The sequence below is a fragment of the Euprymna scolopes genome, chromosome 46, assembly GCF_053919585.1.
Source record: "Euprymna scolopes isolate OS-2025 chromosome 46, ASM5391958v1, whole genome shotgun sequence".
In the NCBI taxonomy this organism is placed as follows: Eukaryota; Metazoa; Mollusca; class Cephalopoda; order Sepiida; family Sepiolidae; genus Euprymna; species Euprymna scolopes.
The window spans coordinates 74604652-74632054 of NC_136527.1; the positions used below are offsets into that span (position 1 = coordinate 74604652).

Here is a 27403-nt window from a genome sequence, read left to right on the forward strand (position 1 = left end):
AACACAACGAGAATATTCAGCCAGGACATTGGAATGGACTTTGGAAAGGAAAAGTGTGTACTTCTAGAGACGGAGAAAAACAAAACAAAACAAACAAACAAGCTGAGTGACAACAAGTCTCCCCAGTCTCCAGTGCTCTCCACCTCTTCTGATAACATTCGCAAATGAATCTGCAGTATCGCAACAGCCGCACACCATCAATTTCTCGCTGGCAGCGGCCATTGGTCTTCACTGGAATTCGAGAGGCAATAAGCCTACCCAAGGTCCCGGTTCTTTTCGCGTTTGTCCAGCAGAGGTCTAGTCAGTGCCATCTCCTAGGTCTTTCCAACCTCATCGAGGGGATGGGAGAGGAGATAGAGAACTTATAGATATGTACCTTCAATGTTCTATTTCATCATCATCATCATCATCATCATCATCATCATCATCATCTATACATTAATACGATAGCGTGTGTTATTTCGTGTTCCACGCTTACATCCGGGTCGTTTAATTGTTATGTACTTCCACGTCTTGTAAAAAGATAATTTTACCAAAAATTCTTCATAAGTTTTGGTTTCGGTTTCGATTACAGCTGAAGGCGCTTAAGTCATCTATTTTTTTTTTTTTTTATAAATAATTTTACCAAGAATTTTTCATAAGTGTTGGTTTCGGTTTCGGTTTCGATTATGGCTGAAGGAACTCAATTATATAGATGCATACATATATTTTTCTTATAAGTTTTTATTTCGGTTTCAATTCAAGCCAATGCGCCCAAATCATACGGATATATTTTTTTTTATATTTTTGAAATCGCAACTTTATAATATATGAAAATCGATAGAACATTAAGTTTATAGCAATATATACGAAAAAAGCAAAGATTAAAATAGCATATTTAAGCGTACTTTGCGACCGGGCTTTGCCCGGCGTTCATGCTATCTTAGATAAATGTATTTGCAGTTTTAACAAAAGAGCTACAATGATATCAGAGCGTCTCCATTGTAGAATTTTCACAGGTCCCGCTAGTTATTATTATTATTATTATTATTATTATTATTATTATTATTATTATTATTATTATTCGTCCTACCGTTCCCTTGCATACTTTTTAAAGTAACCTCCATTTTATCATCTTTTTTTTTTGCTACCTTGCGCCAAAACAAATAATTCGATTGCCTACCATTGACTTGACAAGCTCACATACACCACCCACCCACCCACGAACGCCCCTCTCCCCTCAAAAGAAGAAAAAAAAAACTCCATTTCGTTCCATCTGTATTAATTCCTCCTTCTCACTCAGCTTTTTCTTACGAAAGAAACAAAAACCAACACTTTCCAGCCTTAATATAGAAAGTATTAGTGTCTCTGGCGACACTTCTGTGTGCCCCACCTTCTCATCTTCCGCCTTTTTGTATCTTGTTTCCGCGTGACGGTCGGAAACGTGAGCGAAATAATAATAATAATGATAAAAAGAAAAGGACATGTTTTTTTTTTCCTGTTCGATCATAAATGTTTTTTCAGCTTAAGGTTTTTGACAGATTTTCACAAAAAAGCCTTTAGGCAAAGCGGGACACACACACACACACACACACACACACACACACACACACACACACACACACACACACACACACACACACACACACACACACACACACACACACACATCTTTAGGTGTATAGCAAGTGTTAAAAATATATATGTCAGTTAAGCTACACAGAATTTAGGTGTATAGCAAGTGTTAAAAATATATATGTCAGTTAAGCTACACAGAATTTAGGTGTATAGCAAGTGTTAAAAATATATATATGTCAGTTAAGCTACACAGAATTTAGATGTATAGCAAGTGTTAAAAATATATATATGTCAGTTAAGCTACACAGAATTTAGGTGTATAGCAAGTGTTTAAAAAATATATATGTCAGTTAAGCTACACAGAATTTAGGTGTATAGCAAGTGTTAAAAATATATATGTCAGTTAAGCTACACAGAATTTAGATGTATAGCAAGTGTTAAAAATATATATATGTCAGTTAAGCCACACAGAATTTAGGTGTATAGCAAGTGTTAAAAATATATATGTCAGTTAAGCTACACAGAATTTAGGTGTATAGCAAGTGTTAAAAATATATATGTCAGTTAAGCTACACAGAATTTAGGTGTATAGCAAGTGTTAAAAATATATATGTCAGTTAAGCCACACAAAATTTAGGTGTATAGCAAGTGTTAAAAATATATATGTCAGTTAAGCTACACAGAATTTAGGTGTATAGCAAGTGTTAAAAATATATATGTCAGTTAAGCTACACAGAATTTAGGTGTATAGCAAGTGTTAAAAATATATGTCAGTTAAGCTACACAGAATTTAGGTGTATAGCAAGTGTTAAAAATATATATGTCAGTTAAGCTACACAGAATTTAGGTGTATAGCAAGTGTTAAAATATATGTCAGTTAAGCTACACAGAATTTAGGTGTATAGCAAGTGTAAAAAATATATATGTCAGTTAAGCTACACAGAATTTAGGTGTATAGCAAGTGTTAAAAATATATATGTCAGTTAAGCCACACAGAATTTAGGTGTATAGCAAGTGTTAAAAATATATATGTCAGTTAAGCTACACAGAATTTAGGTGTATAGCAAGTGTTAAAAATATATATGTCAGTTAAGCCACACAGAATTTAGGTGTATAGCAAGTGTTAAAAATATATATGTCAGTTAAGCTACACAGAATTTAGGTGTATAGCAAGTGTTTAAAAAATATATATGTCAGTTAAGCTACACAGAATTTAGGTGTATAGCAAGTGTTAAAAATATATATATATGTCAGTTAAGCTACACAGAATTTAGGTGTATAGCAAGTGTTAAAAATATATATGTCAGTTAAGCCACACATAATTTAGGTGTATAGCAAGTGTTAAAAATATATATGTCAGTTAAGCTACACAGAATTTAGGTGTATAGCAAGTGTTAAAAATATATATGTCAGTTAAGCTACACAGAATTTAGGTTTATAGCAAGTGTTAAAAATATATATGTCAGTTAAGCTACACAGAATTTAGGTGTATAGCAAGAGTTAAAAATATATATATGTCAGTTAAGCCACACAAAATTTAGGTGTATAGCAAGTGTTAAAAATATATATATGTCAGTTAAGCCACACAGAATTTAGGTGTATAGCAAGTGTTAAAAATATATATGTCAGTTAAGCTACACAGAATTTAGGTGTATAGCAAGTGTTAAAAATATATATGTCAGTTAAGCCACACAGAATTTAGGTGTATAGCAAGTGTTAAAAATATATATATATGTCAGTTAAGCTACACAGAATTTAGGTGTATAGCAAGTGTTTAAAAAATATATATGTCAGTTAAGCTACACAGAATTTAGGTGTATAGCAAGTGTTAAAAATATATATATATGTCAGTTAAGCTACACAGAATTTAGGTGTATAGCAAGTGTTAAAAATATATATGTCAGTTAAGCCACACATAATTTAGGTGTATAGCAAGTGTTAAAAATATATATGTCAGTTAAGCTACACAGAATTTAGGTGTATAGCAAGTGTTAAAAATATATATGTCAGTTAAGCTACACAGAATTTTGGTTTGTAGCAAGTGTTAAAAATATATATGTCAGTTAAGCTACACAGAATTTAGTTGTATAGCAAGTGTTAAAAATATATATGTCAGTTAAGCTACACAGAATTTAGGTGTATAGCAAGTGTTAAAAATATATATGTCAGTTAAGCTACACAGAATTTAGGTGTATAGCAAGTGTTAAAAATATATATGTCAGTTAAGCTACACAGAATTTAGGTGTATAGCAAGTGTTAAAAATATATACGTCAGTTAAGCTACACAGAATTTAGGTTTATAGCAAGTGTTAAAAATATATATGTCAGTTAAGCTACACAGAATTTAGGTGTATAGCAAGTGTTAAAAATATATATGTCAGTTAAGCTACACAGAATTTAGGTTTATAGCAAGTGTTAAAAATATATATGTCAGTTAAGCTACACAGAATTTAGGTGTATAGCAAGTGTTAAAAATATATATGTCAGTTAAGCTACACAGAATTTAGGTGTATAGCAAGTGTTAAAAATATATATGTCAGTTAAGCTACACAGAATTTAGGTGTATAGCAAGTGTTAAAAATATATATGTCAGTTAAGCTACACAGAATTTAGGTGTATAGCAAGTGTTAAAAATATATATGTCAGTTAAGCCACACAGAATTTAGGTGTATAGCAAGTGTTAAAAATATATATGTCAGTTAAGCTACACAGAATTTAGATGTATAGCAAGTGTTAAAAATATATATATGTCAGTTAAGCCACACAGAATTTAGGTGTATAGCAAGTGTTAAAAATATATATGTCAGTTAAGCTACACAGAATTTAGGTGTATAGCAAGTGTTAAAAATATATATGTCAGTTAAGCTACACAGAATTTAGGTGTATAGCAAGTGTTAAAAATATATATGTCAGTTAAGCCACACAAAATTTAGGTGTATAGCAAGTGTTAAAAATATATATGTCAGTTAAGCTACACAGAATTTAGGTGTATAGCAAGTGTTAAAAATATATATGTCAGTTAAGCTACACAGAATTTAGGTGTATAGCAAGTGTTAAAAATATATGTCAGTTAAGCTACACAGAATTTAGGTGTATAGCAAGTGTTAAAAATATATATGTCAGTTAAGCTACACAGAATTTAGGTGTATAGCAAGTGTTAAAATATATGTCAGTTAAGCTACACAGAATTTAGGTGTATAGCAAGTGTTAAAAATATATATGTCAGTTAAGCTACACAGAATTTAGGTTTATAGCAAGTGTTAAAAATATATATGTCAGTTAAGCTACACAGAATTTAGGTGTATAGCAAGTGTTAAAAATATATATGTCAGTTAAGCTACACAGAATTTAGGTGTATAGCAAGTGTTAAAAATATATATGTCAGTTAAGCTACACAGAATTTAGGTGTATAGCAAGTGTTAAAAATATATATGTCAGTTAAGCCACACAGAATTTAGGTGTATAGCAAGTGTTAAAAATATATATGTCAGTTAAGCTACACAGAATTTAGGTGTATAGCAAGTGTTAAAAATATATATGTCAGTTAAGCTACACAGAATTTAGGTGTATAGCAAGTGTTAAAAATATATATGTCAGTTAAGCTACACAGAATTTAGGTGTATAGCAAGTGTTAAAAATATATATGTCAGTTAAGCCACACAGAATTTAGGTGTATAGCAAGTGTTAAAAATATATATATATGTCAGTTAAGCTACACAGAATTTAGGTGTATAGCAAGTGTTAAAAATATATATGTCAGTTAAGCTACACAGAATTTAGGTGTATAGCAAGTGTTAAAAATATATATGTCAGTTAAGCCACACAGAATTTAGGTGTATAGCAAGTGTTAAAAATATATATGTCAGTTAAGCTACACAGAATTTAGGTGTATAGCAAGTGTTAAAAATATATATGTCAGTTAAGCCACACAGAATTTAGGTGTATAGCAAGTGTTAAAAATATATATGTCAGTTAAGCTACACAGAATTTAGGTGTATAGCAAGTGTTTAAAAAATATATATGTCAGTTAAGCTACACAGAATTTAGGTGTATAGCAAGTGTTAAAAATATATATATATGTCAGTTAAGCTACACAGAATTTAGGTGTATAGCAAGTGTTAAAAATATATATGTCAGTTAAGCCACACATAATTTAGGTGTATAGCAAGTGTTAAAAATATATATGTCAGTTAAGCTACACAGAATTTAGGTGTATAGCAAGTGTTAAAAATATATATGTCAGTTAAGCTACACAGAATTTAGGTTTATAGCAAGTGTTAAAAATATATATGTCAGTTAAGCTACACAGAATTTAGGTGTATAGCAAGAGTTAAAAATATATATATGTCAGTTAAGCCACACAAAATTTAGGTGTATAGCAAGTGTTAAAAATATATATATGTCAGTTAAGCCACACAGAATTTAGGTGTATAGCAAGTGTTAAAAATATATATGTCAGTTAAGCTACACAGAATTTAGGTGTATAGCAAGTGTTAAAAATATATATGTCAGTTAAGCCACACAGAATTTAGGTGTATAGCAAGTGTTAAAAATATATATATATGTCAGTTAAGCTACACAGAATTTAGGTGTATAGCAAGTGTTTAAAAAATATATATGTCAGTTAAGCTACACAGAATTTAGGTGTATAGCAAGTGTTAAAAATATATATATATGTCAGTTAAGCTACACAGAATTTAGGTGTATAGCAAGTGTTAAAAATATATATGTCAGTTAAGCCACACATAATTTAGGTGTATAGCAAGTGTTAAAAATATATATGTCAGTTAAGCTACACAGAATTTAGGTGTATAGCAAGTGTTAAAAATATATATGTCAGTTAAGCTACACAGAATTTTGGTTTGTAGCAAGTGTTAAAAATATATATGTCAGTTAAGCTACACAGAATTTAGTTGTATAGCAAGTGTTAAAAATATATATGTCAGTTAAGCTACACAGAATTTAGGTGTATAGCAAGTGTTAAAAATATATATGTCAGTTAAGCTACACAGAATTTAGGTGTATAGCAAGTGTTAAAAATATATATGTCAGTTAAGCTACACAGAATTTAGGTGTATAGCAAGTGTTAAAAATATATATGTCAGTTAAGCTACACAGAATTTAGGTTTATAGCAAGTGTTAAAAATATATATGTCAGTTAAGCTACACAGAATTTAGGTGTATAGCAAGTGTTAAAAATATATATGTCAGTTAAGCTACACAGAATTTAGGTTTATAGCAAGTGTTAAAAATATATATGTCAGTTAAGCTACACAGAATTTAGGTGTATAGCAAGTGTTAAAAATATATATGTCAGTTAAGCTACACAGAATTTAGGTGTATAGCAAGTGTTAAAAATATATATGTCAGTTAAGCTACACAGAATTTAGGTGTATAGCAAGTGTTAAAAATATATATGTCAGTTAAGCTACACAGAATTTAGGTGTATAGCAAGTGTTAAAAATATATATGTCAGTTAAGCCACACAGAATTTAGGTGTATAGCAAGTGTTAAAAATATATATGTCAGTTAAGCCACACAGAATTTAGGTGTATAGCAAGTGTTAAAAATATATATGTCAGTTAAGCTACACAGAATTTAGGTGTATAGCAAGTGTTAAAAATATATATGTCAGTTAAGCTACACAGAATTAAGGTTTATAGCAAGTGTTAAAAATATATATGTCAGTTAAGCTACACAGAATTTAGGTGTATAGCAAGTGTTAAAAATATATATGTCAGTTAAGCTACACAGAATTTAGGTTTATAGCAAGTGTTAAAAATATATATGTCAGTTAAGCTACACAGAATTTAGGTGTATAGCAAGTGGTAAAAAATATATATGTCAGTTAAGCTACACAGAATTTAGGTGTATAGCAAGTGTTAAAAATATATATGTAAGTTAAGCTACACAGAATTTAGGTGTATAGCAAGTGTTTAAAAATATATATGTCAGTTAAGCTACACAGAATTTAGGTTTATAGCAAGTGTTAAAAATATATATGTCAGTTAAGCCACACAGAATTTAGGTGTATAGCAAGTGTTTAAAAATATATATGTCAGTTAAGCTACACAGAATTTAGGTGTATAGCAAGTGTTAAAAATATATATATGTCAGTTAAGCCACACAAAATTTAGGTGTATAGCAAGTGTTAAAAATATATATGTCAGTTAAGCCACACAGAATTTAGGTGTATAGCAAGTGTTAAAAATATATATGTCAGTTAAGCTACACAGAATTTAGGTGTATAGCAAGTGTTAAAAATATATATGTCAGTTAAGCTACACAGAATTTAGTTGTATAGCAAGTGTTAAAAATATATATATGTCAGTTAAGCCACACAAAATTTAGGTGTATAGCAAGTGTTAAAAATATATATATGTCAGTTAAGCCACACAGAATTTAGGTGTATAGCAAGTGTTAAAAATATATATGTCAGTTAAGCTACACAGAATTTAGGTGTATAGCAAGTGTTAAAAATATATATGTCAGTTAAGCTACACAGAATTTAGGTTTATAGCAAGTGTTAAAAATATATATGTCAGTTAAGCTGCACAGAATTTAGGTGTATAGCAAGTGTTAAAAATATATATATGTCAGTTAAGCCACACAAAATTTAGGTGTATAGCAAGTGTTAAAAATATATATATGTCAGTTAAGCCACACAGAATTTAGGTGTATAGCAAGTGTTAAAAATATATATGTCAGTTAAGCTACACAGAATTTAGGTGTATAGCAAGTGTTAAAAATATATATGTCAGTTAAGCTACACAGAATTTAGGTGTATAGCAAGTGTTAAAAATATATATATATGTCAGTTAAGCTACACAGAATTTAGGTGTATAGCAAGTGTTTAAAAAATATATATGTCAGTTAAGCTACACAGAATTTAGGTGTATAGCAAGTGTTAAAAATATATATATATGTCAGTTAAGCTACACAGAATTTAGGTGTATAGCAAGTGTTAAAAATATATATGTCAGTTAAGCCACACATAATTTAGGTGTATAGCAAGTGTTAAAAATATATATGTCAGTTAAGCTACACAGAATTTAGGTGTATAGCAAGTGTTAAAAATATATATGTCAGTTAAGCTACACAGAATTTTGGTTTGTAGCAAGTGTTAAAAATATATATGTCAGTTAAGCTACACAGAATTTAGTTGTATAGCAAGTGTTAAAAATATATATGTCAGTTAAGCTACACAGAATTTAGGTGTATAGCAAGTGTTAAAAATATATATGTCAGTTAAGCTACACAGAATTTAGGTGTATAGCAAGTGTTAAAAATATATATGTCAGTTAAGCTACACAGAATTTAGGTGTATAGCAAGTGTTAAAAATATATATGTCAGTTAAGCTACACAGAATTTAGGTTTATAGCAAGTGTTAAAAATATATATGTCAGTTAAGCTACACAGAATTTAGGTGTATAGCAAGTGTTAAAAATATATATGTCAGTTAAGCTACACAGAATTTAGGTTTATAGCAAGTGTTAAAAATATATATGTCAGTTAAGCTACACAGAATTTAGGTGTATAGCAAGTGTTAAAAATATATATGTCAGTTAAGCTACACAGAATTTAGGTGTATAGCAAGTGTTAAAAATATATATGTCAGTTAAGCTACACAGAATTTAGGTGTATAGCAAGTGTTAAAAATATATATGTCAGTTAAGCTACACAGAATTTAGGTGTATAGCAAGTGTTAAAAATATATATGTCAGTTAAGCCACACAGAATTTAGGTGTATAGCAAGTGTTAAAAATATATATGTCAGTTAAGCCACACAGAATTTAGGTGTATAGCAAGTGTTAAAAATATATATGTCAGTTAAGCTACACAGAATTTAGGTGTATAGCAAGTGTTAAAAATATATATGTCAGTTAAGCTACACAGAATTAAGGTTTATAGCAAGTGTTAAAAATATATATGTCAGTTAAGCTACACAGAATTTAGGTGTATAGCAAGTGTTAAAAATATATATGTCAGTTAAGCTACACAGAATTTAGGTTTATAGCAAGTGTTAAAAATATATATGTCAGTTAAGCTACACAGAATTTAGGTGTATAGCAAGTGGTAAAAAATATATATGTCAGTTAAGCTACACAGAATTTAGGTGTATAGCAAGTGTTAAAAATATATATGTAAGTTAAGCTACACAGAATTTAGGTGTATAGCAAGTGTTTAAAAATATATATGTCAGTTAAGCTACACAGAATTTAGGTTTATAGCAAGTGTTAAAAATATATGTCAGTTAAGCCACACAGAATTTAGGTGTATAGCAAGTGTTTAAAAATATATATGTCAGTTAAGCTACACAGAATTTAGGTGTATAGCAAGTGTTAAAAATATATATGTCAGTTAAGCTACACAGAATTTAGGTGTATAGCAAGTGTTAAAAATATATATATATGTCAGTTAAGCTACACAGAATTTAGGTGTATAGCAAGTGTTTAAAAAATATATATGTCAGTTAAGCTACACAGAATTTAGGTGTATAGCAAGTGTTAAAAATATATATATATGTCAGTTAAGCTACACAGAATTTAGGTGTATAGCAAGTGTTAAAAATATATATGTCAGTTAAGCCACACATAATTTAGGTGTATAGCAAGTGTTAAAAATATATATGTCAGTTAAGCTACACAGAATTTAGGTGTATAGCAAGTGTTAAAAATATATATGTCAGTTAAGCTACACAGAATTTTGGTTTGTAGCAAGTGTTAAAAATATATATGTCAGTTAAGCTACACAGAATTTAGTTGTATAGCAAGTGTTAAAAATATATATGTCAGTTAAGCTACACAGAATTTAGGTGTATAGCAAGTGTTAAAAATATATATGTCAGTTAAGCTACACAGAATTTAGGTGTATAGCAAGTGTTAAAAATATATATGTCAGTTAAGCTACACAGAATTTAGGTGTATAGCAAGTGTTAAAAATATATATGTCAGTTAAGCTACACAGAATTTAGGTTTATAGCAAGTGTTAAAAATATATATGTCAGTTAAGCCACACAGAATTTAGGTGTATAGCAAGTGTTAAAAATATATATGTCAGTTAAGCTACACAGAATTTAGGTTTATAGCAAGTGTTAAAAATATATATGTCAGTTAAGCTACACAGAATTTAGGTGTATAGCAAGTGTTAAAAATATATATGTCAGTTAAGCTACACAGAATTAAGGTTTATAGCAAGTGTTAAAAATATATATGTCAGTTAAGCTACACAGAATTTAGGTGTATAGCAAGTGTTAAAAATATATATGTCAGTTAAGCTACACAGAATTTAGGTTTATAGCAAGTGTTAAAAATATATATGTCAGTTAAGCTACACAGAATTTAGGTGTATAGCAAGTGGTAAAAAATATATATGTCAGTTAAGCTACACAGAATTTAGGTGTATAGCAAGTGTTAAAAATATATATGTAAGTTAAGCTACACAGAATTTAGGTGTATAGCAAGTGTTTAAAAATATATATGTCAGTTAAGCTACACAGAATTTAGGTTTATAGCAAGTGTTAAAAATATATGTCAGTTAAGCCACACAGAATTTAGGTGTATAGCAAGTGTTTAAAAATATATATGTCAGTTAAGCTACACAGAATTTAGGTGTATAGCAAGTGTTAAAAATATATATATGTCAGTTAAGCCACACAAAATTTAGGTGTATAGCAAGTGTTAAAAATATATATGTCAGTTAAGCCACACAGAATTTAGGTGTATAGCAAGTGTTAAAAATATATATGTCAGTTAAGCTACACAGAATTTAGGTGTATAGCAAGTGTTAAAAATATATATGTCAGTTAAGCTACACAGAATTTAGGTGTATAGCAAGTGTTAAAAATATATATATGTCAGTTAAGCCACACAAAATTTAGGTGTATAGCAAGTGTTAAAAATATATATATGTCAGTTAAGCCACACAGAATTTAGGTGTATAGCAAGTGTTAAAAATATATATATATGTCAGTTAAGCTACACAGAATTTAGGTGTATAGCAAGTGTTTAAAAAATATATATGTCAGTTAAGCTACACAGAATTTAGGTGTATAGCAAGTGTTAAAAATATATATATATGTCAGTTAAGCTACACAGAATTTAGGTGTATAGCAAGTGTTAAAAATATATATGTCAGTTAAGCCACACATAATTTAGGTGTATAGCAAGTGTTAAAAATATATATGTCAGTTAAGCTACACAGAATTTAGGTGTATAGCAAGTGTTAAAAATATATATGTCAGTTAAGCTACACAGAATTTTGGTTTGTAGCAAGTGTTAAAAATATATATGTCAGTTAAGCTACACAGAATTTAGTTGTATAGCAAGTGTTAAAAATATATATGTCAGTTAAGCTACACAGAATTTAGGTGTATAGCAAGTGTTAAAAATATATATGTCAGTTAAGCTACACAGAATTTAGGTGTATAGCAAGTGTTAAAAATATATATGTCAGTTAAGCTACACAGAATTTAGGTGTATAGCAAGTGTTAAAAATATATATGTCAGTTAAGCTACACAGAATTTAGGTTTATAGCAAGTGTTAAAAATATATATGTCAGTTAAGCTACACAGAATTTAGGTGTATAGCAAGTGTTAAAAATATATATGTCAGTTAAGCTACACAGAATTTAGGTTTATAGCAAGTGTTAAAAATATATATGTCAGTTAAGCTACACAGAATTTAGGTGTATAGCAAGTGTTAAAAATATATATGTCAGTTAAGCTACACAGAATTTAGGTGTATAGCAAGTGTTAAAAATATATATGTCAGTTAAGCTACACAGAATTTAGGTGTATAGCAAGTGTTAAAAATATATATGTCAGTTAAGCTACACAGAATTTAGGTGTATAGCAAGTGTTAAAAATATATATGTCAGTTAAGCCACACAGAATTTAGGTGTATAGCAAGTGTTAAAAATATATATGTCAGTTAAGCCACACAGAATTTAGGTGTATAGCAAGTGTTAAAAATATATATGTCAGTTAAGCTACACAGAATTTAGGTGTATAGCAAGTGTTAAAAATATATATGTCAGTTAAGCTACACAGAATTAAGGTTTATAGCAAGTGTTAAAAATATATATGTCAGTTAAGCTACACAGAATTTAGGTGTATAGCAAGTGTTAAAAATATATATGTCAGTTAAGCTACACAGAATTTAGGTTTATAGCAAGTGTTAAAAATATATATGTCAGTTAAGCTACACAGAATTTAGGTGTATAGCAAGTGGTAAAAAATATATATGTCAGTTAAGCTACACAGAATTTAGGTGTATAGCAAGTGTTAAAAATATATATGTAAGTTAAGCTACACAGAATTTAGGTGTATAGCAAGTGTTTAAAAATATATATGTCAGTTAAGCTACACAGAATTTAGGTTTATAGCAAGTGTTAAAAATATATATGTCAGTTAAGCCACACAGAATTTAGGTGTATAGCAAGTGTTTAAAAATATATATGTCAGTTAAGCTACACAGAATTTAGGTGTATAGCAAGTGTTAAAAATATATATATGTCAGTTAAGCCACACAAAATTTAGGTTTATAGCAAGTGTTAAAAATATATATGTCAGTTAAGCCACACAGAATTTAGGTGTATAGCAAGTGTTAAAAATATATATGTCAGTTAAGCTACACAGAATTTAGGTGTATAGCAAGTGTTAAAAATATATATGTCAGTTAAGCTACACAGAATTTAGGTGTATAGCAAGTGTTAAAAATATATATATGTCAGTTAAGCCACACAAAATTTAGGTGTATAGCAAGTGTTAAAAATATATATATGTCAGTTAAGCTACACAGAATTTAGGTGTATAGCAAGTGTTAAAAATATATATGTCAGTTAAGCTACACAGAATTTAGGTGTATAGCAAGTGTTAAAAATATATATGTCAGTTAAGCTACACAGAATTTAGGTTTATAGCAAGTGTTAAAAATATATATGTCAGTTAAGCTACACAGAATTTAGGTGTATAGCAAGTGTTAAAAATATATATGTCAGTTAAGCTACACAGAATTTAGGTGTATAGCAAGTGTTAAAAATATATATGTCAGTTAAGCTACACAGAATTTAGGTGTATAGCAAGTGTTAAAAATATATATGTCAGTTAAGCCACACAGAATTTAGGTTTATAGCAAGTGTTAAAATATATATGTCAGTTAAGCCACACAGAATTTAGGTGTATAGCAAGTGTTAAAAATATATATGTCAGTTAAGCTACACAGAATTTAGGTGTATAGCAAGTGTTAAAAATATATATGTCAGTTAAGCTACACAGAATTTAGGTGTATAGCAAGTGTTAAAAATATATATGTCAGTTAAGCTACACAGAATTTAGGTGTATAGCAAGTGTTAAAAATATATATGTCAGTTAAGCCACACAGAATTTAGGTGTATATCAAGTGTTAAAAATATATATGTCAGTTAAGCTACACAGAATTTAGGTGTATAGCAAGTGTTAAAAATATATATGTCAGTTAAGCTACACAGAATTTAGGTGTATAGCAAGTGTTAAAAATATATATGTCAGTTAAGCTACACAGAATTTAGGTGTATAGCAAGTGTTAAAAATATATATGTCAGTTAATCTACACAGAATTTAGGTGTATAGCAAGTGTTAAAAATATATATGTCAGTTAAGCCACACAGAATTTAGGTGTATAGCAAGTGTTAAAAAAATATATATGTCCGTTAAGCTACACAGAATTTAGGTGTATAGCAAGTGTTAAAAATATATATGTCAGTTAAGCCACACAGAATTTTCCGCGTTTCATCCTCGTGAAATAATAAGTATACTACATTGTTACTCCTACGTCCACATCGATTAAAAAAAAGTTCAAAATTGTGCGAGCCTTTTCTAGTTTCACATCTCAAGCCATATTTCTTGTCATATACATACGCGCACACAAACATACGCGCACACGTACACACACGTAGATATTCATGTTCGCGTACGTACACTCACATTCACATGCACACACACACACGCTAACGTACACACATGTACTCACATATACGCACACGTACGCACATATGGGCAACGTCATTTCCCCTTCAAAGGAAATCCACACATGCGCAAAAGACCACCGGAAACAACTATAAAAGCGAAAGACAAGCTGTTTCCTTCCTTTTTCGACTCGCCTTCCGAGCTGAACGGTCGACGGACCATCGGCCCCGTTTCGGGTCGCGCGCGTCTTCGTGCGCCTCACTTCACCTGCTACTATGCTTGGGCCAAGAGCCAACAGACAGTACGTACACTTTACACACTATCTCCATGAATTGGATTGACTTTCTCACTCTTTTTTCCCTTTTGCTTTGGTCCATCAAGCAGACAAGTTCGCGTCCACAGCTAGTGGCCTGAAGACATTTCCACGTGAACAAGTACCAACATGTGCGCACAGCTTTACTGATGTCAACCCTCTATCTTTTTCTTTGTCTACACGCTGGACTGTCATTCTCATTCCCACTACATTACTCGCTCCTCTTTCCACGCGCGGACATGAACACGAGTTACACCTAAAACATTCATTTTTCAACAGGAAATAAACGATATGTTTATTTTATCCAGCAATTGAGTTTTTGTTTCCTTCTTTCCATTCGTTTCATTAACCCTTATCCTTGAGTGGCCTCTGGTCCTTGATAAGTGGTGACTCTAATGAAAAAAAAAATAAAGATATAATCTGTCTGAGGATGAAAGAAATGTTCCAATCGAAAGCGCTCACTAAGCAAACATACGGATCCGCCTTATATAATTGTTACATAGGGTTCTTCATTGAAGTTCTCACTAGGGTTATCATCGAGGGGTACCATTTAACTTTTGGTGTATAACATAAAAAGGATTCCGTGTGCGTATGATTGTCTCTAATATAAATGGTTGTGTGTTTGATTATCATAAAGGGAATCGTGTGTGTGACATGTATTTTCAGAACCTACCTCTGCTTCTTCGATGTTGGACCATCTGGAAATTTCTCATCCTGGAGGGAGACTTGATACCTGTTTGACGAAGATTTATCACTCCAAGACGATGAATGGGTTTTATAGTTTTTATTTCACTTTCCCCAGAGGTCCTGCAGAAGGTGGAAGTGAAATCGGCCTGTGTGGGGGTTCTTCTTCTACACACGTCAGCGTTCGTCTCCCTCCTCCCCAGTTAAGAGGGGGAGACAACGGAAAGCCGTCTGTCTTCTTCAAAGCCCAAATCAAATCTCACAGATCTAGCCAACCTGACTACGTCACACATACGTAATCTGGTCAGCTGACCTTCGGTTCTGGTAAACGTGTCTACCTCCACGTTTACTCACCTCTCTCTCTCTCTCTCTCTCTCTCTCTCTCTGTAACGTAATTATGAAAAAAAAAACAACAAAAAACAAAAAGAATGATTCGGAGATTCGGAGAAAGTAAAAAAGAAAATAGTCAAACGGGTCAAGATCAAAGTGTAGTATCTGTTCTGATGCTACACTTTTTTTGTTCTCGGTTGGTGGACGAGAAATCCTTCACGACCGAAACAATTTTTATTTTTGTATCTTTCTCCACATAAAAAAACGATCCTGGTGTCTAACTCTGCCCTCGTGGGGCAGCAAACTAAATAGGAACATTTGCCTCAATGAAAACATGCTGCCTATATATATCCAATTTATAAACACATTGACAAATGCAATACGGACAAGTAATTCAACATAACAGATATCCTGGATATGATCTTAAACTATATCCGATGGTGAAGCCCCAACTTGCGGGATTTGGGGAGTGTGGAGCCACCCTTAAATGGCCATTGCTCCCAGGTCCACTCTGACCCGGAGTGGTAGTACCTGCTAGGGTCCCAACTAGAAACCGAATTGCAAAAAACAAATATATTCTATTAAAAAAAATTTCTTCAAAATCTTTCGATTCGGCATTAAATAACCTGAAAAGGGTTGATATGCCGTAAAACAAAAAACAACCAAGCAAGCAAGCAAGCAAGCAACCAACTAACCAACGATATCGAGTTCCAGCATCGAGTTCAAGTGTTCGCCCCAGGAAGGGGTATCTTTGATTTTTGAGAATTTTTACTAAAATAAAATGAAAACTAAAAATGAAGACGATGGATCTTTGATATTTACACCGGAAGACATACTATTATTAAAGGAAATATTAATATTTTTTTTATATATTCACCGGATAACCTACATTTGCGTGCAAGTGGGAGAGAGAGAGAGAGAGAGAGAGAGAGAGAGAGAGAGAGAGAGAGAGAGAGAGAGAGATATGGCCTTTTGGGAAGAGGAAAATCTTTTTCTCAACTTCTTTTCTTAAATCAGTGTTTAAGAACGACAATGGAATATTCGATTGGGTTGGTTGTTGCGTCGTACGGCATACCAACCCTTTTCGGGTTATTTAATGGCGAATCCAGTTATTTTTTTAGAAATAGTATTCATGTTGCATCCAGTTATTTTGCAGAAGGTTTTTATTCTTCAAACGCTCTGATCCCCAGCTGGCATCAATTGTGATGGATGGCTCTCGTCTGGGTGAGGCCCCGTGTTTTGACAAGCTTCTAGGTTTGACCTTTACTCCTGATCTGAAATGGAACACGTACATCAAGTCTGTTGCCAAGGTCGCAGGGAAGATGGTGGGATCCTTCTACCGCTCCAGAAGATATCTCACTACTGATGCAATTCTCTATCTATATAAAAGCCAAGTACGGCCAAGGATGGAATACTGTTGCCACATCTCGGCAGGAGCGGCCAAAAACAGCCTATCATGCCTTGACAGAGTACAAAATAGACTTCGTGGTTTAGTGGGGGATGCCCTTTTCTCTACCCTGCAACCCCTCTCCCACAGAAGAGACGTTGCGAGCCTATCCTTGTTTTATCGTTATTTTCATGGCAGGTGCTCGTCTGAACTCCAATCCCTGGTCCCCCCTCGCCAAACTTTCACGAAAAACACCCGTCTAGCTGAATCCACTGTGAAAAATTTCCCCCACTCTATATCTGTGCCTAAATCAAAACGCGGATTTCATGAGCAAAGCTTCTTTCTTAGAACTGCACGCCTGTGGAACTCTGTTCCGTCTGCCTGCTTCCCTCCGGACTACAACTTGGATGTCTTCAAGTCTAATGTTAACAAATTCCTAATGAACCGCCCCCCCTAATTAAACACTTCATAAAATCTCCTCACTAACGTGATGTACTTGCAATAACCCTTATCCCTGAGTGGCTTCCGGGCCTTGATAAGTGGTGATCACTGTGTAAAAAAAAAAAAAACTCTTCGTATGTTCAATCGATAGTTTGTAGTGTTTTATTTAGTTGTTTTGTTTTACAGCATATCAACCCTTTTCAGGTGATTTAATGCCGAATCCAGTTATTTTAGAAAAAAGTATTCATGGTGCATTCAGTTTTTTTTTTTAGTGTGGAAGGATTTTATCCTTCAAACTCTTTGTATCTTCAATCGCTAGTTTGTAGTGTTTGGTTTGGTTGTTTTATAGTTGATTTTATCGTTTTTGTTCCCTGTCCTGCAGAACATGAATGAGTTTTGCAATGGAAGAGGGAAAAAGGGTCACAGTATTAATGTTAGGAAACCAGTCAGGAAGTAGGGGAGATAGAAAGAGAAAGAGGAAGAAGGAAAGAAAGAAAATGAGGGAAAAATGAGATTGTTGTTTTTGGTTTTGCAGAGCATAATTAAGTTTTGCAAAAAAGAAGTAGAAAAACAAAAAGCATCAATGTTAGCTGCATTTCATCTCAGGAAGCCAATATCTTCAGACAGTCTGATCTAGTAGCACTAGTGGAATATGCCACAAAATTTTTTAAACCATCATTGTGCGGAGCGTTCAGTAGTGTTTCTGGGTTAAACGCTTCGTTGATACCGCGAGCTGTTTCAGCAATTTTTCGCTTTAGCTTGTATTGAAATAAAAAAAAAATATCCGAATTTGGTTTCCTTCCATTTTGCATTCAACATTCTGAAAATAAGACATAATTGTTTTAAAACGATTATATTTAAAACGGTTAAATAGAGCGAAAAACGTCCTTAAAAATCTATAATACAAATCTCACATGTATGTATGTATGTATGTATGTATGTATGGCTAAAACTTTTGACAAAGGAGACGGATTTTCTCGAGATCGGTAACATTTTGAATTTCGACCCTCCGGACGACAAATATCGAAAAATTGACTAAAAACATTCTTTATCCTCAACTGGAAACTTTTCTACAAGAAAATGTGTCAGGTCATGTCATATGCTACTGGTACCATGTAACCCAGTACTACCTGCCTCATGGTCGGGTCACCGGCGACTAAACTGGTTCCCCCACCAGACTTGTTTGGTGAGGAGGGCGGCTAGTCTCCCTGAAGGATTAAAAACAAGACCTTCCAAAGGGCGAATGAACTCTATTTCTGGGTCAACGGCCAACTAGCACCGTGTATATTTGTGTGTGTATATGTGTATTGGGGTGGAGAGGGCTCCCGTAAGCCGTGGGGAAGGCAACCTTTCTAGGAGAAGCAAATCTCTGATTTAAAAAACCATAAAGCGGAAGACCAGTACCCGCATTAAGCTGGTCTGCAGTTTAATTTGTTGCTGGCTATCTTGCTCTTGCTTGTTGCTGGATCTCAACATTTTGAACCGAGAGAGAGAGACTTAGCTGTCGTACAAAGCTAAGACTGTAACATCATATTTGTATAGATACTCACTCAGACATTTGGGCTCATGGATTTTAAATGTCTTAGGGAGTGGCACTCGTCTGACAAGACGTTGCAATCATCATCATCATTATGTATGTATGTATGTATGTATGCATGTATGTATGGCTAAAACTTTTGACAAAGGAGACGGATTTTCACGAGATCGGTAACGTTTTGAATTTCGACCCTTCGGACGACAAATATCGAAAAATTGACCAAAACATTCTTTATCCTCAACTGGGAACTTTTCTACAAGAAGCGGTCGCCTCTTTCGCCGATATTTTCAAAAGTCGTCCCCTCTTTTCGATTGTCTAGCCTTAATTTAAACCTTACGTCACTTTCGGTTTGGCGATGGGCGCAACACCAAAGACGTCACGTTTTTATTTTCACGTTCTTTTCCTCCTCTGCCATACGGGTTCGAGCGTGCCTGCCTACTACTACTACTTTTTTTTTTGTTGCTCAACAGACACCTCCAAACACCCGGGCAACGCCGGACACTCAGTCTAGTCATATATAAAGTAAAGCTGTTATAATGAAAACTTATATGAAAATACATCATTTGAAATCCAAATTAAAAATTCTGGAAGAACATTATTGTTATTCTAATATATTATTTTCTTTCTCTTTTTTTCCCGGTTCCTTTCGGATGCCTTTCTTTGGCTTACCAACGTCTCGTTCGCACCTGCTGTCTTATATTTACTCTGCGAATCACGCCAATGACAGGTACGTAAATAAGTATTCTTTCTCTCCTCAGTTACGCTTTATTTCCTTATTATACACAGAAGGATCGACGCTATTGGATAACTTGTTCATTGGTTTGAGGGAGATAACCCCAATTTACTAAGAGATCCATTCATTTTTTTCACATGAGAATTTGGGACGTTAAAACTAACGCAAAACATTTAACAACACACAAAAAAAAAACCATTTATGACAACAACAAAAAAAGCTGATATTTGATTTAATTAAAAAAAAATGCCCTGGAAAAGTTACTGCTAATTAATTAATAAAATATATTGGAAGAGTAATGTCTGATAAATTGTAAGTAAAAATGATGTGTTTTTAAAACTAGTTTATTCAATGTAACAAAATTTTAACATTACAAAAATGTCAGGAAGTGGCTTTTCCAGGGCATTCTATCGTCCACCCCAAATATCAGTTTCATTTTTTTATTAATGTTAAATATTTGGTAATGTTCCTTTTTAGCGTCCTAAATTGTAGTATGAAAATAAATGAATGTATCGCTTGATAAAATAGTTATTTCCCTCAACCCAGAGACGAATTATCTAAAATCACCATATGATAAACCGACTGTGGACCAATTTCAAAACCAGTCGGAGTTTTAGGTTTTATTATAGGTTTTGTTTATCAAATAAAAATATTATAGGATTTGTATATCAAACAAAAATTATTATAGGGTTTTTTATTAAAAAGATTTTGTTATAGGTTTTGTTTATCAAATAAAAATATTATAGGATTTGTTTATTAAATTTTTTTATTATAGGTTTTTTTCATAAAAAAAATTATTATAGGTTTTTTTTATCTAAAATATTTTATAGTTTTGTTTTATCAAAAATATTTTATTATAGTTTTTTTAGCAGAAAATTTATTAGGGGTTTTGTTTATCAAAAAATTATATTATAGCTTTTGTTTATCAAAAATATTTATTATAGGTTTTGTTTATCAAAAAAAAATTATTATAGGTTTTGTTTATCAAAAAATTTTATTATAGGTTTTGTTTATCAAAAAATGCTATTATAGGTTTTGTTTATCAAATAAAAATATTATAAGATTTGTTTATTAAATTTTTTTATTATAGGTTTTCTTTATCAAAAAAATTATTATAGGTTTTTTTATCTAAAATATTTTATAGTTTTGTTTTATTAAAAATATTTTATTATAGTTTTTTTAGCAGAAAAATTTATTAGGGGTTTTGGTTTATCCAAAAATTATATTATAGCTTTTGTTTATCAAAAATATTTATTATAGGTTTGTTTATCTAAATAATTTTATTATATGATTTGTTTATCAAAATTTTTTTTTATAGGTTTTGTTTATCAAAAAAATTATATTATAGTTTTTGTTTATCAAATAAATTTATTATAGGATTTGTTTATCAAAATAATTTTATTATATGATTTGTTTATCAAAAAAAATTATTATAGGTTTTGTTTATCAAAAAATTATATTATAGTTTTTTATAAAAAAAAAACTATATTATAATTTTGTTGCTCAAAAAATTTTATTATAGGTTTTATTTATAAAAAAAAATGTTATTATAGGTTTTGTTCATCAAAAAAATTTATTATAGATTTTGTTCATCAAAAAAATTATTATAGGTTTTGTTTAGCAAAAAATCATTATAATAGGTTTTGTTTATCAAAAAAATTTTATCATAGGTTTTGTTTAGCAAAAAATCTTTATTATAGGTTTTGTTTATAAAAAAAATTATATTATAGGTTTTGCTTATCAAAAATATTTATTATAGGTTTTGTTAATCAAAAAATATTTGTTATAGGTTTTGTTTATCTAGAAAATTATATTATAGATTTGTTTATCAAAAAATATTTTTATATGTTTTGTTTATCCAAAAAAATTCGTTTAGGTTTTGTTTATCAAAACGGTTTTATTATATCACTGGGAGAAGGAGCACCATTCCTCATAAAAGCAAGTGTAAGTTAACCATAGAAAGGGATCTTAGATGGGCAGAGAATACCATGTGATTTTTAATATTTTGTCAGGCTTTAATTCCGGGAAATGTATGCTCATGCTAGGTTGTTCTGGCAAACCCCTGATCCGAATGTGTTCATCTATGATCATGAAGTCGTATTTCTGTTTGTTTGTCCGTTTGTTTGTCTGTATGTTTGTTCACAAAATTGTTAATATATACAAACAGAACACTGTTTCACAAATAGTGGAAGGAAACTCGGATAGAGAGCGAACCAGCAGAGAGAATCCTCAGAGGAGAAAACCCCTTCAATCAAGTGTTTCGGCCCTTAACCCCTTACACTCTAGGGGTGGGCCACATCCAGATCATGATTCTGCTTCCATATGTTTTATTCCTTTTTTTTTTATTCATCCATTCAGATGCTTCAGTGTCATAGATGGGAAATTAAGATATATGTGGTTGATTTTTATTCCTCTTTGATCAGATCCAGCAGGAGCTCTTCTCCACTGCCCCACTCATTGCTTACAGTGCTCTGTTTCGACTCTTCCCTGAGATGGGCAGCTGTTTCATGAGACCGTACAACTCTTTCACAAATAGATTTCAATACTGAAAACGAACTTTTATTCTTGCATTATTTCTATACATACTATTAATTCAAAACTAGCCTGGGTGCCCGGCGTTGCCCGGAGATTTGGAGGTGTGTGTTGAGCAAAAAAAAAAAAAAAAAGGTGTAAACAGGAAGGCCAGTGGCGCGAAGGCAGAAAAGAAAGGTGTGTGTAAGGGTGTGGGTTGAGCAAAAAGAAAAGTTGTAGTAGGCAACCAGGCTCGAACCCGTGGCGTAAAGGCGGAAAAGAAGGTGGAGGTGTGTGTAAGCGTGTTGGTTGAGCAGAAAAGATAGGAGTAGTAAACAAGCTCCAACCAATAATGCAGTAGGTGTATCAGAATTTTTGTAGGAATTTTTGACACCCTTAACACGAAACTGCGAATAAAATATAAAAAAAACTCGTAATTTCTCTTTTAAAAGTGGGTCGTTTATTTTCTTTATGGATTATACTTCCAAAATAAACTATTAAAGTTGTATAAAAAGTAATAGTAATATTATTTTTTTATTTTAAAAAATCAGTAATGAAATCAATTGAATTTTATTTTTCAATTTTTAAACTTTAAAAACTATCAAAATTTTTCTATTGATTCAATTTTTACGATATTTTCATGGTCAATGTGAAATTCTATGCTCTTTCCAATAAACCGAATATAATATTTTAGACAAACGCTTTTTAAAAAAATCACGCCACCCCTCCATTTTGAAATGTCTATTAAAAAATAAATAATGTATTTACGCACCAAAGTTTTATATATTAAAAATAAAAGATAGACAAAAAATATATTCAAATTTAAAACAAAAAAGTAATGTTTTTTTTAGAAGTTTACCTGTAAAGTTTGAAGTTTAAAACCTTTTTGTTTTTTAAAAACTACGTTATTTTTTTTTTGTGTTTTTATAAAATGAAACCTTGGTCCTTGCCCCTTTAAGTGAAAAAAAATTAGGGTTTGAATTACATTTTTCGAATAGTTATAAGCTTGGAAAGACAGGGGGTTGAATTATTCAATATATTTCACGCATTCGTAAGGTTAGTTTCTGACGCACCTACCGATGTGCCTACTGTTGTTGTGACGCCACGGGCGGTCAAAATAAAGCATTTTAACCGACGTCGGGGACGTGATGGTTCAATGACTTGCAAAAAAGATCAGCGAAAAAATCTACCCCCCCCGTGTACAAAAGTGCCAAGTTAAGGGTAAAGAAATTAATGTTTTTAGCAAATTTTTCGATATTTGTCGTTCAAAGGGTCGAGCTTTTAAATGATACCAATCTCGTGAAAATGTGTCGCTTCTGTCGAAAGTTTTATGCATATTATAGATGGAATAAACATTCAAGAGGTTATCTCATTTGCATATTACATTAAAGAAAATCTGTTTTTATTAATTAGCAGTAAATTTTTAAATGAAAATTTGCATTCGCATTTTTAAGGTGTTCTATTTAGCAATATTATATAAAGTTGATTTATTTAATTTATTTTTTAATTTAATTTACATTTTATTTAATTTATTTTTATGATTATTATAACCGACATCATGGGGTAATTAGTGCTTACTGTGTACACGATTTATAAATATGCACCATATACACATTTTAATAAATTAGTTCATGCACGGTACACAAGTTGATAAGTACACACACACACACACACACACACACACACACACACACACACATATATATATATATATATATATATATATAGTGACCCAAAACAAACAGGACCCAACTATAATAAGGCCCCGTTTCTTAGTGTTTTTTTTTCGAACGAAATTTAACACAATGTATTCTTTGCTCCCACTGGGGTCTTGGTGTACTCACGGTCGTTGCTTCTGCCATATCCTGTAAAATAAGGGAAATCGGTGAATAAATAATGGAGATATCACGTTGTTTTTTAGTCATCCTATATATATATATATATATATGCATATATATATGTATATATATATATGTATATATATTTGTATATATATGTATATATATGTATATATGTATATATATATGTATATATATATATATATATATATATATATATATATATATAAATAAAAATTACAATAAGTTTACCAAGGTAATCAAAATGGTAAACTTAAAATATATTATAAATATTAAAGAGTTAATATTTACAAGTAAAATAGACTCAGCCAGATGTAAAAGCTCAATAAAACCGAAAAGGATCCAGACGTGTTTTAAATTTTATCTCCAGTGCTTTTCTTTTAATGATTTGGAATTCATTCAATTTGCGCTTTTTTCCAAGGAACTCTGCCTTTTGGATTATTTTGGACCATTTGGAATTTACCCATTGGATTGAAATTTTAAATTCGACCGTTTTGGATTTACCATTTTTGGATTTTTACCCTTCATCGGACTGCCCATTCATGTGAAATCTTTTTATCATTTTTCTTTTGCCTCCTGTTCCCCTTACCTCACCTTTTTTTTAACCAAGATCTGTGACTTAATGTAGTTTCATTAAATACTTTTATATGCAAAATCCGATCCTGCATTTTGCTAATTCCTGCCCTCTGATGAGAAGGAGAGTATTTCTTCGAAACTCTGCGGATTAAGGACTATCCGCGTATCTTGTGTTTCCTTTTTTAAAATTAAATATGTTTTTAACTCTTTTTCAAGATGTCTTTTAACATGTTTTATTAATCATTTGTTCATATTTTATATATATATATATATATATATATATATATATATATATATATATATATATATTGTATAAACAAAACCAAGACATTAAAAAAGGTGTTGATTGCAACAGAAAGTGTATTTCATTTCAAGTTACTATTGTTTCCATACGAGTTCTACAATTTCAAGCATTATGGCGTTTGAAAATTTTCACAACCACCATTCTTCAGACGTCTTGAATTAAAACACTCTTGACAATAGAACATTGTTTAACAGCAATCGGTGAATAAATAATGGAGATATCACGTGTTCTTACTCACCCTATACACACACACACACACACACACACACACACACACACACACACACACACATATATATATATATATATATATATATATATGGTCATCGTCTTGTCTGTTTGTTCACAATTTCATGAATATATCCAAAAAGTACACGGTTTGAAATCGATTTCAATAGTGAAAACGAATTGCAATAATTATGCTAGCAGGACCCGTCTAGTGGCGTTGTCCGGTGGAAGTATGCCCCTATCACACTTGAAAACAAATTATATATATATATATATATATATATATATATATATATATATATATATATATATATATATATATATATATAATATCATTCAACAAAAATCAACATTTAAAATGTTATCTCATTTGCATATTACATTAAAGAAAAACTAAAAATAAGCTCTCATTTCAAACATTTCAAAATACAACGGCCAGATATAACGCGCGGCTCTATACAAACAGACATCTTGCTCCAAATTTACAACATGGCAAGGAAGAATAAAAAAAGAAACAAAACAACACACTGAAGATGGAGTCTACCTCTGAAAAATATTTGTTTATTTTCCTAATATTACGTTGTGATTTGGTTTTCAAGCGCACTTGATGCGTATTTTATTTTATTCAAATTAAAACAACGTTTCTATTGAACTCTTATTCGTGACGTTATTCTCGCGTTACCCACGCACAGTTTAAACATTTCAAAATACAACCGCCAGATACAACGTGGGGCTCTATACAAACAGACGTGTTGCTCCACATTTACAACATTGCAAGGAAGAAGAAAAAAAAGAAAGAAACAGAACAGCACACTGAAGATGGAGTATACCTCCGAAGTATATTTGTGAAATATTTGTTTATTTTCCTAATATTACGTTGTGATTTGGCTTTCAAGCGCACTTGTTGATGCGTATTTTATTTTATACATTTTCAAATCGTTCTGATATGCTTGCGTTCGGTGTTTTTATTTATTGGGGATAAATTTCAAAAGACACCGCTTCCGGTTTCTAACTAGTAAATTATGCGAATTCTTAAGTCAAAAATATATATCTATTTTATAAAGACCGCTGTTTTCATAATTATGTGACTAAATCCTCCGCCCTGGCAACGCTTCTGAATATATAAGTTTACGGACGTGAAACTGTGCAAATAAAGCTCTACAAACAGAGGTGTATCAACGTGCTCGAATGTAATTGTTACTGACAGGAGTCCAATTATTTTCCTAGACGTGGCGTGAACTCTTTGGGCCGATTCAAGGATTGAGTTGTCTCCCTTGATTTCTCTGCCACTCCTTTATTGGCTGAAGTGTCTGAGGAATCATGTGAGTTGACCAATCAGATTACACCATCTGAGACGGCCGACGGAAAAGAGACGCCAGCACAATTTTGTAGCATCTGACAAGAAAGGGAAGAAGGAGCGAAAAAGCAATTGAAAGAGAGGATATGGAAAGAACGCGAGGAAAATAACGACGAAAAGAAAAAAGATAAAAACATAGTAATATAAAATTCCAAAATTAAGTCTCCTCAGTTTGTTGTTTTATTACATTTCAAAAGGAAAATTATTACAGTATTGTTTCATTTGCAGCTAAGTCAACAAAATGATGCCGCATTTTAGTAGCTTACCTATCAGATATATTCCTGATACATATATTCTTTACTTGAAACATAAATCGTAATATATATATATATATATATATATATATATATATATATATATATATATATATATATTTATAACCTTCGTTCATTTCCTGGATTTTTCCATTACAGCTGTTTCATTAATGAGTTGGCAATTTTACGATTTATGCTTCCGTAAAAATATCCTCTCCCCCATCAACTTCTTCGGATGTTTATCCCTTAGATTTTTTATAACAAATTGCATATTTCTAACATGCTGGACATCGTATTCGGGTAAAAAGATTTCCACAGCCATGCTTCCTCACTTCCTCCATCTTTTGGTGTTATGTAAAGATACTTTTCCGTTTTAACCCGTAC

At 31.4% G+C, this 27403-nt stretch overlaps 1 protein-coding gene across 1 annotated transcript in view; it reads left to right on the top strand.

Moving 5' to 3' along the window:
• LOC145270166 (uncharacterized) overlaps nucleotides 1-20125 on the top strand; it is a 417807-nt gene extending 397682 nt beyond the window's left edge. The window contains exon 4 of the mRNA XM_080125786.1: nucleotides 19925-20125. Coding sequence (XP_079981912.1) covers nucleotides 19925-19936 — 12 coding nt within the window. The 3' untranslated portion in view covers nucleotides 19937-20125. The remainder of the gene's footprint in view (nucleotides 1-19924) is intronic.
• Nucleotides 20126-27403: the final 7278 nt, after the last annotated feature.